The 13,721-nt window shown below is 42.9% G+C and overlaps 1 protein-coding gene across 2 annotated transcripts in view; it reads right to left on the reverse strand.

Annotated features, from left to right (window-relative positions):
* Positions 1-13,721, reverse strand: part of INTS9 (integrator complex subunit 9) — a 61,858-nt gene that overhangs the window by 32,273 nt on the left and 15,864 nt on the right. For both annotated transcript variants that reach the window (XM_048296610.1, XM_048296609.1), the window contains exons 5-9: positions 13,213-13,352; positions 11,454-11,540; positions 7,186-7,306; positions 5,369-5,503; positions 2,400-2,511 (exon numbers count right to left, since the gene is read on the reverse strand). In XM_048296610.1, the coding sequence (XP_048152567.1) occupies positions 2,400-2,511; positions 5,369-5,503; positions 7,186-7,306; positions 11,454-11,540; positions 13,213-13,352 (595 nt within the window). The remainder of the gene's footprint in view (positions 1-2,399; positions 2,512-5,368; positions 5,504-7,185; positions 7,307-11,453; positions 11,541-13,212; positions 13,353-13,721) is intronic.

Below are 13,721 nucleotides of genomic sequence, written 5' to 3' on the forward strand. Positions count from 1 at the left end.
CAGACTGGCAGCTTTGCTGCTGGTGCCCAGGGCAATGTGGAAATAAAACTGCTCTCCTTGAGCTGCAGAGTGCTGGTACTGCAGTGCTGAGCAGGGAAAAAAGGGGTGTGGGGTAAACTGAGAGGAAGCTGGAGGTGGGACAGCGTGTGGGTTCAGTGCTGCACACACAGGGTGGGGAGGAAATCAGTGTGACAGGAATCCTGGGAATCAAGGCTGCAGCTCCACATGCTGGGATGAAAACAGAGATTGAGGTGCAATTTTCACACTTCCATTTCTGTGCTTCACATCACTCCTTCACAAACATGCTGCTACCTCTTCATACACAGTGTTGGTAAATTTTGGTCTGCTTTACAGTTTTTACCTTGAGTATTCTGAGCTGCTGGTGCACTCCCCTGAACATTTTGGAAATGGGCACAACCAGATGAAAACTGCTATGCTCAGCCGGCCTACTCAATTGATTTTCCCAGTAACACATTGCTTTTGGATTTTTCTACCTCTTTGAAAGAAAACTGATTCTCTATTTTCTTTTCCTGATGTTGAGTACATAAATATGGCTGGTGTCATGTAAAAGACAGTCCTAGAACTGCATTAATATAGAATTATTTAATTTCCTCAGATTGCTGGTTTTTGGCAAGTACCACTCAAATTCCACATCCTTACAACGGCATTATTTTAAGCATGTATCCTCCTTTGGTCTTTAATGATTTTCTCATTTCTCTGAGTTTGTCTCATTCACGACAGAAACTGAGGACCTGCAAAACCCTGAAAATAGTTCAGAATGTTTCTGTAACCCAGAACAAGTTGTGCAGACAAACAGCCACCTGCACTGACACATGTAACACGTTTATTTATACACAGTCAACATCTGGATTCTGCTTTGGCCCAACTACAGCTCGAAGACTTTAATTTTTAAAAGCATTTTAATTAACAGTCTCACTCTTGTTTACTCAGCATGATAGGAGGGGATTGTGCCACCGTCTGTCAGGGGGACAGTGACCTCAGTGAAGGTCCAGGAGGGACAGAGAAGGGCAGCACATCTGGATTGACCAAAACAAGGTCACCAGGGCTGATCTGTGGCAGCTCACAGGGTAATAAAATTCACAGTGTTTAAAAACAATGAAAACACAGATGAAATACACACACACACATGTAAAAACACACATTTAGGAAGGGAAGTCACAGGTGTTAACACAGTTTCAAGGGGAGGTTGAATTGAACAAAACCACTGAACATCATTAACTACACAATCATGATTAATTCAGGAAATTCCTGAAATAAAAATACTTAAAAGATTATGAGAGGAAAGTACCCTATAATCTCACCCTGCTCTCCTACTCTTCTCCAGGTATCTGTACCCAGTCCCTGTTGGAGCCAGGATGCTGGCAGAGAGGATCTTTAGTAAAACCCATGATTATCATTCTTATAAAATGCCAAAACGTGCTCTACTAACAGATATTTAGGATCATTGAATGGGTTGGGTTGGAAGGGACCTTAGGGATCATCCAGTTCCAACCCCGTGCCATGAGCAGGGACCCATTCCACCAGACCAGGAATTTAGTCTGATTTAGTCTTGTCATGTCTTTTGGTAACCTTTGTCAGGATCCTCCCATCACAAGCTTTTTATTTTTATTTGTAAAAAGTAGTGAATTTAAAATAAAGGGAAGATCTCTGATAAAAGAACAGGCAACACAGAGCAGGACATGGAAAGTGGTTTGATGAAAGAAGGATGAGAGCACAGAGGAACTGAGCAGGGGGAAGGGGAGAAAAGGAGAGAACGGCACTGGATGTGACATTCCAAACAGGCTGGAAAATGCTGCCATTCACACTGATATCACAGCTTTGCAATTATCAGCTTTTCCAGCTGTGAAAGCGTCTGATTAGGTTTTATATTTCTGGGGGTCTATAAATATATCATGACTTTTTTTTTTTAAACAGAGATTGTGCTGTTTGCTTTTGATATATTTAAAAGTCAGGTGTAAGAAGGGAAGCAGATGTGCTTGTTTTCAAAACTGAAAGTCATAAAAAAGCATGTAAAGATTTCACTCTGGCTGATACACAGGAAGGAAATAGTAATATCTCAGCTGGGAACAATATCCAAAGCCCAGGCAACATGTAGCCTGTTGGCAGCCAAGTGACATACTTAGCAAACCAGGGGCAGCAGATGATTAAATCTCATTATACCTGTTCCATTCCAAAACATTTTAGGTACAACTTGTGTCTCTCCAAGCACTTACTGTATTAATGACATCAGGAGCACATCGTAAAATCTAAACAGGTAGTTTTATGCCAGGAGCTATAGCTGGACAACTTATTCAGTTCCAGGAATCTCAGAATTATTTCCCACCCAAAGCCATGAGTAAGATGATAAAACAGGCAGGAGATTTCTCTCTGTGACCTACCCAGGTTGCTGCAGAACTCTCCCACCATCCCATCGGGGTTGGCAGTGGGGATTTGGGTCAGCCCCGTCAGGATGAGAACGTCGCTGTTTTTAAGAGAAGCCTGGTCCATAGGCTGGAACAGAGCACAGGGAAATAAAATTAGGAATGGGAGAGTTTCTCCAGGCAGGACATGATAGATATCACCAAACACTTTACACTTCACATTCCTCCATCTGTGCAAACCTAATTTGTTTTATACTGGTATTTTATTAAAGCAGAACGAAAACGCAAACCCATCTCTCTGCATCAGCAAACAGAAAGTAGATATTCAGAAATTACACTTTAGTCTGATACTCAATACATATTCTTGATACTGAAAATTTAGCCTGATCCCATCTTGACAGGGTAAAATTCACTTCTCTCTCTGCAGATGGTGAAAAGGTAACTTTGAGCCTCACTCTGGGTTGGGATGCCCTTCCCACAGCTACTGATCAAGCAAAAGGGGGCAACTGCTGGCAGCTGTGTGGTATTTCATGGTTATTTACTCTCAATAAACAACTCTCTGCAGTCTCACCAACCAGGAGAGATTTCTGCCAGAAGAGACAGATGAAGAGACTTCCTCTGCTGAACCTCCAAGACCACTGTAAGGTCAATTCCCCTGCTCATAGCTCTCCAGAGCCATTCTGAAGCAGTTGAGAAGGACCCTGCTCTGTTAAACATGCAGGGGAATTTCGTATCAACTCTGACAGAAGTTTAAACTGTGCACCCCCTTGTAGGATCAGACCTGACATGTGAGATTTATCACAATCTTTGACTCTCTGTAGTGTGTCCATGAAAATGAAATGCCAATAATGCAATAAAAAATAATATGGAATCTGCCTGTGATAATGTACATAATGATTATGGCATATTAGATCCACATAATTTCAGGTGCCATTGCACTGAGAGGGCCTGCATTGATTTTCGTGGGTTAATGTAAAGAATATGTCTTAAAAGGCTTTTAGTGACATGTCTGAACCTGTGCTGTCAACTCCTGTTCTCCACTTCAGTGGCAACGGTGTCAATTCCAGCCTCAGGAGAGGGGGAGGCAGAATTTCAATAGGAACTATCTGTCAGAAGAACAGGGAACAGTTAATGGTGCCAGGCCTAACTCCCAATTCATTGGGAAAGAAACTTTGGATATGTTCAAAGGACATCCTTTTTAAAACAAAAACCAGTGACTGTTTGCTCACACTGATAAAAAACGGGAATTTCACGATGAACTGCTCACCATGATCCTATGGAGAAACAGGATGGACAAACAACTTTTCACTCCCTGAGGAAAAAATGATTTCTTGCTCACAATTCTGACTATGTGCCACTCAAGATATTGTTATCATTACATATTGTCTGTCAAACATCAAAGAGATGATGAAGAGCTGCTTGGCAGCTCCCAAACCCCATATACAGGAACACCAGATTGCAGCAGCCTGTGCTGGTGCTCACAGGGATCAACCCCAGGGCAGAAACTATCCATTGTCTTCAAAAAGCATCTGGAAGCAAACGCAAGACAATGATGGTATGGGGTAACATCTGTGATGTGGTAAATAACAAGGAAAGTACAAACTGAATGTGATTTTAACTATCTGTTAAGCTATTCCTTCTAAAGATGTGTTAGGATAAAATGATCAAAGTGAAGGGACTGGATGGTAAAAAATGAGGTTCTGGAAAGCACGTGGGACAAACAACACCATCAGCAGAATGGATAATCCAGGTTCCATCTCCTGCTGGCAAATGGAGGTCCCTCAGGTTTCAGGGAGGTTCACAGAACCTTTTCCTGCACTTTTAAAGCTCAAACTGCCCTGTCTGACTGCTCCCACCTCTGCAGGGAGTGCAGCCCACAGTCCATGAACGGTTCACTCACACCCCATTCCCTGCCACTGGGAGTTAATTTCCTTAAAAACAGGGATTTTACCAGAAGCTTCCAGAGAAACGTTCACCTTTGGGAAATGATGAAGCCTGGCCAGTCTGACCTCATAAACTGAATCACCATTTCATGTCAATGAGGAGAAAACATTCCCAGTTACCAAATTACTCCATACAGGGCAAAGTTTGTCCTCACAGGAATATTCCATTCACACATTGTCAAATCTTGCTGCTCCTTCTCCAGGAGGGGAGGAGAGAACACAGCCCAGGATGGAATGAGGCTGATTAGAAACAGGGATTTAGAGGCTCTGATACATTTTGTACACCTAAGAATGGCCCTACTATTAAGGATCATTTATCTGCTGTAGTTTCTCAGCTGAGAACAAGCTTTTAAGTGAGGGATGCTCAGAAGCAAAGCTCTCCAGCAGACACCCACCTTGGGGGAAATCACTTACTGATCAAAAACCTGACACATCTTCTAAATTATTTTTAAATACCTCCTGCAATAATGCTTTTAACTATTTTGACAACTTCTGAAGCACACGGCACTGCGAACTTCAAGCCATTCTTTGCACTAAGAATTTATGGATCTAGAGAGAATTAATTTACTGGAAATTACATCTACAGCACTATAAAGACTTTGCCCTTAGCAGAGCAGGGTGGAAAAGTTGGCAGCCAGTGAGCTATCATTTCTCCCAAGGAAGGATGTTTCAGAAGTGATATAAAGCAGTCTGTGAGCTGTCTGTGAAGACTCTTCAGTCAAATATGGATTTTTAAAAAAAGTCACTAATGCTCTTTTGTTTAACTCTGTTGAAAATTTCCTCTTTAGATTGAAAGATAATTTCACAGTTTTAAGTTAACATCAAATCAACAATAACAAAGAATTTTAGTTATCTTTCCTTAGCAACTATTGATACCTGTCACTTGTCAGGATATGTCTTATCAATGACCATTAAGTCCAGGCACTGATAACACAGTTACCTTAGTATGGCCTCTATCCTAAACCTGATCCCAGCTGGAATAACCCCTTTTTTTGAGCAGAGACAGTTCCCCCTAAAGAGACTAAGAAAAGTCAGGGGCTGTACCTGAGGGTGTGTTGTAAGCAGAGAAGATCCTGAAACATAAGAAACCTTTTCATAGTGTGACTGGATAATCCAATTGGAACTCCCAAGAGCGTAGCCCGAGCTCAGAGGGGTGACCTGCACAGCACCAAACAGCTCCTGAAACACACAGTGAGAGACATTAACTTGAGAGAACCCCAAAAGAAGTCAGGACAGGTCATTTTATCATCAGTGAGATGAATTTAAAAGCAGTTCTGCTGCTCAAAGCCTTTGTGAAGCTGTTCTGCTGAGAATTACATCTGCTGGTTTTACCTACCCATGTCTAACAGGACACACGTTCTGAGATAAGCTTTTCCTGAGGCAGAGCCTCCATAAAGTCTCTCTTCTGCGTGGATTTTATGGCATCTGAGTTCACACTGAACAATGCCTCAAAATGAAGGAATCAACCAGGGTCTTGATGCTCTGCCTGACTCTGCTCTACTGAAGAAGTTTGTGGGAGCTTTACATTTTTGAAGACTCTATTCTTGTTTAGCCAAAGTAAATTGGTATTGGCCAGCAGGCAAGAAGGAAGGACAAGTATTTCTCTACTGACATAAAACTCTGCTTGAGTTGCAAATTTTACTGTGGGAAACAAATTTAACCTCAAACTCACTCACTTTCTAACTTTATTTCTTTTAAATGCTAACTGCTGGTGATTTAGAAACAACACCCTGCAAACTCAAGCCACATTTTAGTTTCAGTGTAAGCAACCAGACAGTTGCCTCCTTTCCAGGTGTCATTAGGAAGTGTATTCCTTTATCTGTACCCAGGAATGTGGTACACTTGTTTGGAGAAAGGAAAATCAGCCTTCATGTACAGACCTCCCTAATGTAATCCACCTTCTGGTTACTGAATAACAGAACAAGCATCTGATTCATGCAATACTAGTAATTTTTCTAGTATTTCAATACATATTTGGATGCCTTGAAAAACAAGGCAGGGGGCCTTCATCCCTCAGAGTGTATAAGCCAAGGCTCTAAAGTCTGATTATTTGAAAAGTTAGCTTGGGAAGAGAAAAAATATGGGTTTTTTCCCCCAGTAACTATAAAAGAAAGATTGGTTCAGATGCACAGATCTAGAATTGGGGGAGATGCATCCACACTGTGAGGACAGTCAAAAATGACACTCAAAATCCATGGATAATGAGGAGTCACAACTTACTTTAACCCATATTTTTATTTTTTATGACCTCTGAGCAACAAAACCAGGTATCATGGCTCACACAAGAGCAGGGATCATGGTCCACTCGCTGCCTACAATCCATACGGGATCTGCAGACTATGGAATTGTTGGTTCAGTTCATTCTGGAAACTACACTGGATTATAGTCAACAGCATTACAGACAATAACTGTTAGCTGGGAGCCCTGGGAAAGGAGCATCTCAAGTTCCCATTGAACCATTAGGTTTTGTTTACAATCCCCAATTTACAGTACGAAACAAAGTGGAGGCTAAAGCACTCAAAAGATTCCCAGAAGTGAGATAGGGGAGCTGGGAAGGGGATGTGGCTTAGAGACAGAGAGGATACATTCACTCCCTGCATCCTCCCAGCTCTCAGTGGGCCAGCCATCAGCTCCAAATTTGAGGGCATGCCACCTTAAAATTGGCCTCCCCAAGAGGAGAAACAAATGGATATTCCCTGATTTCACCAAACAAGAGCCCTTCCTGGGAGGCAGACTGAGGGTATAATCCTGTCTTGCTTGCTTAGGTTAGGGTAACTAAATCCTACACAGGATCTAGAGGGGAAAAAGAGCTGGGGAACAGTTGTTGGTGTTGCCCTGAGGGCAGCTGTCCAGGTACTCACGATTTTCTGGGAATAGCCCACCAGCTGGATCTTGCTGAGGGCTGCGTTCACCTCTGGCATGGTGTAACACTTCCTCCACATGGACACCTCCACCGCGTCCTTCAGCGGGGCTGGCAGCAACCTGCAAACACCAGTGGGATGTTCTGTGGGGATCCAGAACAACAGCTGGTGCTGGACCAGCTTCTGCAACCATTTGCATTCTCCAGATCTTATATTTTACCCTTATAAATTTTTATTTTCAACGTGCCTGGTGCTTCAAAGTGAGGAGCAAGACTTTCTGCCTGCTGAGGAGCAGAGATACACTTCCCACTCTGCCTCACCCCAAGGACTGCTCTCCTCCAGCTCTCTTTGTTGCTGTTCTGTCCAGCCCTTGCATCAAAGAAGTAGCTGTGATCAAGGTGTTATCACAACTCTTGAGGTATTTTCTCCACTGATGAAAGATGCTGGCTGATCTGAGATGTCAACATGAAATGCACCTCCAGCATTGGTAGAGAGGACTGGGATCTTGGATCAGTGTCCATTTTTCATATCCTAATAACCTGAATATTATCCTAATAATCTGAAACAATCTGGTGATTAAAATGCAGGTATCAGAACACAAGCAGGGATGGCTCTGCCCTGATTTTTGCCCCTGGTCTTTTTCAAGAGCACGTCTCCCTGCAGCTCAGCTTCCCTGCCTTCAATCCCACTTCCCTCCCGAGTGCCCTGGCAGGGATACACAAGCTGACATTGCAGAGCTCTTTGAAATCCCCTCCACGGAAGTATTTAAGATGTTTTACACCAAAGTAAGATCCATCCATTCTGCTCCTCACAGACACTGCAAGTCAGCTGGCCGGCGTTGTCAAGGGAAGAAGTGAACTATAATGTCACAGGCTGGAAGAGGGATGGCTAACTTCTGGGAAATAAATCTTCCTTAGCAACATGAACTAAGGCAGGAAGCAGCACAGCTGCCAAATGCGTAAGAAGAATAGGATTTTTTTTTGTATATTAAACCAATGCTAAATCAAAGGCTAATTCAAACCAATTTCCAAAGATTTATGGAAATTGGTCAAGTTTCTTTGATCAATTTGTTTAAAGGAATTTAATTTATTGTTATATCTACTAAGTCAGTGAACTCCTCCATAATTTAAGATACTGAAGAAAGGATTAAGGGCAGCTCTTGCCAAGACCACAGCACAGGACCAGAGCGATAACTGTAATTCCAGCACACGCTGGCTGAAAGCACTCCGTGCTTCAGGAAACAAACAAAGCCTTCAAGGTCTTTGTTGGGAAGTCGTAAGCAACAAAAGGCCACACAATGTGGAGAGTTGTCCACCACTGCACTGAAGCAAATTGCCTGTAAAAGCCTTTAACCTACCATAAGAAGCATTTAGTGTTGGATGCTTTCAGGAGCTGCTCTTCTGGGAAGAGGAAAATGTTTCTCCAGGTAATGGAGAAAGTGGGGAATTATCCTTGGTGATTGAAGTAAGTTTCTCTTAGCCTTGACTGGCTACACTGTGAAAATACTCTGATCCCTGGCAGAGACCAGTGGCACCAGTCTCCAGTGGTTTCCTGTGGCTGAGTGGCACAGAGACAATGAGGTGCTGGTCCCTCAGATGTGCCCCTGTCAGCATTCAGTCTGTCATCTCACTTCTAAAATCTCTACGGAGTTACCAGAGGATATTTTGTGGTCTGGAGTAAATCTACCAACACCATGGCAACATCCTGTTATGGATCACCTCACAACAACCAGATGTATGAGGGCAGCTGCTGGGACAGCCACAGACAGAGAGGTACCACAAATCCACATGGTTGAGGGTGCAAAATTCATGCTTAAAAAATGGAGGGATCTGTATTCTTCCCTGGGATCTGCACAGAGACAGTCCTCCTGGTCAATGCAAAGGGTGACATTTCATGTATGACTTAAAATCCCAGAACTGTCTGAAGGGAGAGGAGGACGGCAGCACCAAACTACATCAGACCCCGGCCTCTCTCGTGCCCTGCTCAGCCTCAGGAAATAGCCTGTTTCAAACACTTTAAAACATATAGGAAACCATCAAACAAGAAGTCAACAGAGTGCCTCTCATAAGGCAAACTTGCTCTTTACCCCCTGAATCCCAATCAGTGTGAAAGATATCCTGGCTGACATCTACAGAGCTTCCTCGAGACTGCTCATTTGAAATAAAACCCAGTGGCAATAAAACTGGCTAAGCAATTAGTTCAGACTGGATCTGATAATGGAAAAATGTAAACCACTATAATGAACTTATTATATTTTATACAGTATTTGCATTTAAAATGCTCCAGTGCTTTATCTAATGAAGATGATAATACTTTGTGTTTTATACTAACTGTTTGGAGTAGAACCAGCTGAACTGTAAAGCAGTAATGGAGATTGATCAGCCTGAAAAATTAAAGCTAGACTCAGAAGTAATAAGTATTCTGTTCTAGCAACAGACAAGTAAGAAAAAAAACCCAATTCATCAAGATCACATTTTCTTAACTAACGGATGTCAGTCCAATCCTGCATGTGCCATTAGCCAGGTGCTAATTTGTGGATCAGTGGATGTTTGCTCACATGCTCTAATAATCAGTTCCATTCACTCCTGCGTGACACTTGTCACCAGGCATCTCAAAACACTTTGCAAACATTAATTAAAGTCCCCGTGTGCCCTCTGTGCTGGATGGGAGCTCTGTTTTACAGATGTACAGGGAGGTGAACAGGGAAACTCGGAGCACAGGTGGGGCAGAGGTGGAGTTCACATTTGTCCCCTTGTTCCAGCTCAAAGACAACATTGGTTCATACCCGCAGAGTTTTTAATACACAAATTTGTTTTATTAAACAGATGTTTAGTACCTCCTACCTCCCTGCTACCCCTTTACAACAGCTGCTTGATGGAACTATGAATTCTGGGGGACATCCCCAGCAACAGGAGAGAGGAACATGTATTTTAAAAACCACTTCAAGGAAAAAAAGGCTCCAGCCTTCTACAGCAGCTGAATGAGAACAAAGATTCCCTCTCTGTGTTCTCCTCTGGAATAGTCAGCAGCATGCAAAGTGCCAGGCAGCACTTTCCCTAAAATATGACCACCAGGAAAGTGACATTATATGAGCTGCAAGATATATGATCCTCCTTTAAACCATGCATACAAAACACGCCTGGTGTGACAGGAATAATGGCTCCAGTCCTCTCTCTTCACAAACTGGGAGCTTCAGCAGTGGCTCTGGGCAGGCAAGTGGACCCCAACATTTAAAACCCCCACTATTCTGAAAATCCTGCTAAACTTTATTGTATTTAGTTTTGCTTTACATCTGAGTTCTACCTGCCTTCTTCAGAAGCATGAGAGTTACAGCGTAAAGACTGCTCCTAAATTCAGCAGGGAAACTCAATATACAGCTAAAACCATGGCAATTTGGATTTTTAATTTCTTTGCTTTGTGATATTGGAAAATATCAAGGCTGCTCTTCTAATGTAAGAAATAATTCACTTTAAGGAAACTTCTAAATCAAGCCATCTTAAGAATTAGGAGTATAAAATGGGAGATCAATTAAAAATGCACAAAGCAGCTTTTAAAAATAACTTTTTAATCAACCAACTCTATCTTTAAAATGTGCTAAAAACGAAACTGTCTCCTCCAAGGAACATGTTGTGCACCTAAAATTGTTTTTATTCCCAAGGAAAGCATCAGCTGCCTTTAATAAAGTGTATGGATAATTTTTAGATTCCATAGGCTTTCAAAAATTCTGAACATCTTGTTTTGATGTATAGCTGGAATAATGGACACAGTGCTGCCAAATAACCTTTTAAATTCAGATTTTAATTTGTTTTTAAGCCTTGGAAAGCCAGAAACCCCACCTCTGCTGTGCAGGTGTAAAAGAAGATGGGAAGAAAGGTAACGCCAGTGACCTCCAACAGCTGTGTCTCAGCTTTCTTAGTATGTCAGCAAACATGGAAATAACACTTAAACTATTCCAATGCAATATCATTAAATAGCCTAATAATTTCAACAACTTTTTATGATATTAATACCAAAATCTGCTGGGTTTATCTTCCATTATGGAGCTGAACTGTGTGAGGGGAGATCAGGGGAGGCTTTGCTGTTCCCACGTTTCTCCAAGAAACGAATTTGTGAGGTTGGAAAACCAATAGTGTGCAAATGATTAAAGAAATAATCGACCTAAGGAGTCACAGCAGCAAATCTCAAATGGTGGGAGCTGAGCCATCCTTACAGTGAATCCAAACTTTGGTGTTTTAGGACAGTCACCTTTCCTGGGACTTGTTCCTTACCTTTGTACCTCCTTGTTCTTCCACATGGAGGCAGACTGAGCCTTTGGCACGCGTTCAATGGAATTCACCAGTTCTTCCATGAGGAGCCTGAAAGCATAAACCTAAATTAGCACTGCCTCCTCTCACACAGGAGGGAACTTTGGCCCAAATCTTTCCAAAATACCACAGAAATTGTAACACTCTCAGGCAGTTTGAAGGAGGGGTTCTTCCCACAGAGGCCATTTCCAGCACTACCCCTGTTGCTCCACGGAGTGTTTCCAATTCCATCTGCCCGCCTGCATCAGAGGAGGAGATGGCCCACTGGGTTATGGGCTATTTGGAAAGTGCAAGATAATTTCCTCATTACTGACTGTTTGTGAGATGGAATGAGACAAAATACACAACAAAAACTCCTCAGCTGATGCCTGTTTATCACTTAGCTTCGGGAAGCCAAGCATGTTGTCAGAGTGAACTCTCCTCATCTACCAACGCATATTTGAGACAGGAAAAGGTGTCAAGCATTAGAAATTGTCACTGCAGTTTTCCCTGCCCAAAACTAAACAGCATTTGTGATTGTGTGCAGGGTTTCCCTTGAAGGTAGGAGCAGAAGGACAGCATCTGGAATGACTTGGGATGGTGAGAACCACACCAGTGCACTCTCCCACGACTGTGCTTGTTATCTCCAGCTCTGGACCAGCAAAGCCCAGAGGTCCACTACTCATTCAGATTTACACGATTCCTTTCACCTACAAGGGCCTTCAGTTTCTGTTTGCTTTCACACGATGGGGGAACTACTCTGGCAGGGGAAGTTTGCACACAACCTTCCGTGGACAAAGATTCCTGACCTAAAGTGCTTACAGAATAGTTGAGATAGCAGGGCCTAATCCGGCTCCTAATTACTGAATGTGGCAGCTGCTCTGCATGAGAAAGGAACAGAGCACAAGTCCAGTCAGGCCTCATCAAGGGACAAACCTGCAGTGTTTGGTGCTGACCCATCCAGACAACAAGACAATTTTGTAAGAACAGACTGGCACATTTGATGACAATTCTGGTTTTGACTGCACTGTCAGGTGTTAGATTTTCTACCTCAGTCTCCTATTTCTGCTATTTTTCTTAGTGCTTCTCTCTGGAGTGCAGAGCTCACATAGCTCAGCTGTCATTTGAGACGAAGTCAGCTTGGATTCCTTTCCGTGGGGTGAAGTGTGATTATAGGGAATCATAAAATCCTAGAATGGTTTGGGTTAGAAGGGACCTGAAAGACCATTTAGTTCCAACCCCTGACATGGGTACAGGCACCTTCCACTAGAGCCGGTTGCTCTAAGTCCTGTCCAACCTGGCCTTGAACATTTCCAGGGATGGGGCAGCCACAGCTTCTTTAGGCAACAAGTCCAGGTTTTGAGGTTTTTTTCTGATTGGAAAGACTCCTTTTGTTTACAGGGAGCAGAGAGGAGCAGGAGAGCTCTTTGATCCACGGGTTTTGAAGGTCTGAAGTTGCCTATATGGCAATTACTGCTTGAGGTGTCTCAACCCACTCAAGTTCCACTGTCCCGCATCTACGGCCTGGACTCAACACAAAGCACCTGCTGGAAATGTTGATGGTTCCAGAGGTTGGGAAACATGGAGTTAACACATTTGCAGCACTAAGGACTTGGCTGGCGTTCAGCTCCTGCCTAAAAGCCTCTTCGGAACATTAGACACCGCTCCTCTCCCCACATTGTCCTTTACACCTTCTCCTCAGCAGTGATGAAAGAGGAGCAGAGAATATGAAGGGGCTTTTTACCTGCCAATTTGAACAGTGGGCTCGGTGGCATAAACTGTTCCAGTGAATCCTGTGTACTCTGTGATGTAGGGCAGTGCCATCATGCAGTGATAGTTGGAGATCAAGATTACATCCACCGTGGAGAGGTCAAGCAGTTCAGTCTGAAAACAGAGGGGAGAGATAAGCAACTTGTAACCCTTTCATGCAGTTTAAGCAATGGCAGAAAAACTTCTTATTCTTTTTTACTTTATATTGCAGGAATGTAACTGGTTTATAAAAGCATGTCTCAGCTGTGGCAAAGATTAGTGTTGCCTTTAAATGACAAGATTTATTTTAAAAGTCCCCTAAAATGATTCCCTTCTCCAACCTGGAAAGGAAACCATGTCCTGGGCTTGTCTGTCTTTCAGGTGATGAAATGGCTGCTGTTATGAGATCCATGATTATTTTACTCTTATCCAAGAATTGATGTGTGCAACTCCTGAGGGAGGAAGAGACACCAAAACTTCTGCAGCAGTGATTTAGGGTGTCTA

This window comes from Corvus hawaiiensis, chromosome 3, assembly GCF_020740725.1.
Source record: "Corvus hawaiiensis isolate bCorHaw1 chromosome 3, bCorHaw1.pri.cur, whole genome shotgun sequence".
Classification (NCBI taxonomy): Eukaryota; Metazoa; Chordata; class Aves; order Passeriformes; family Corvidae; genus Corvus; species Corvus hawaiiensis.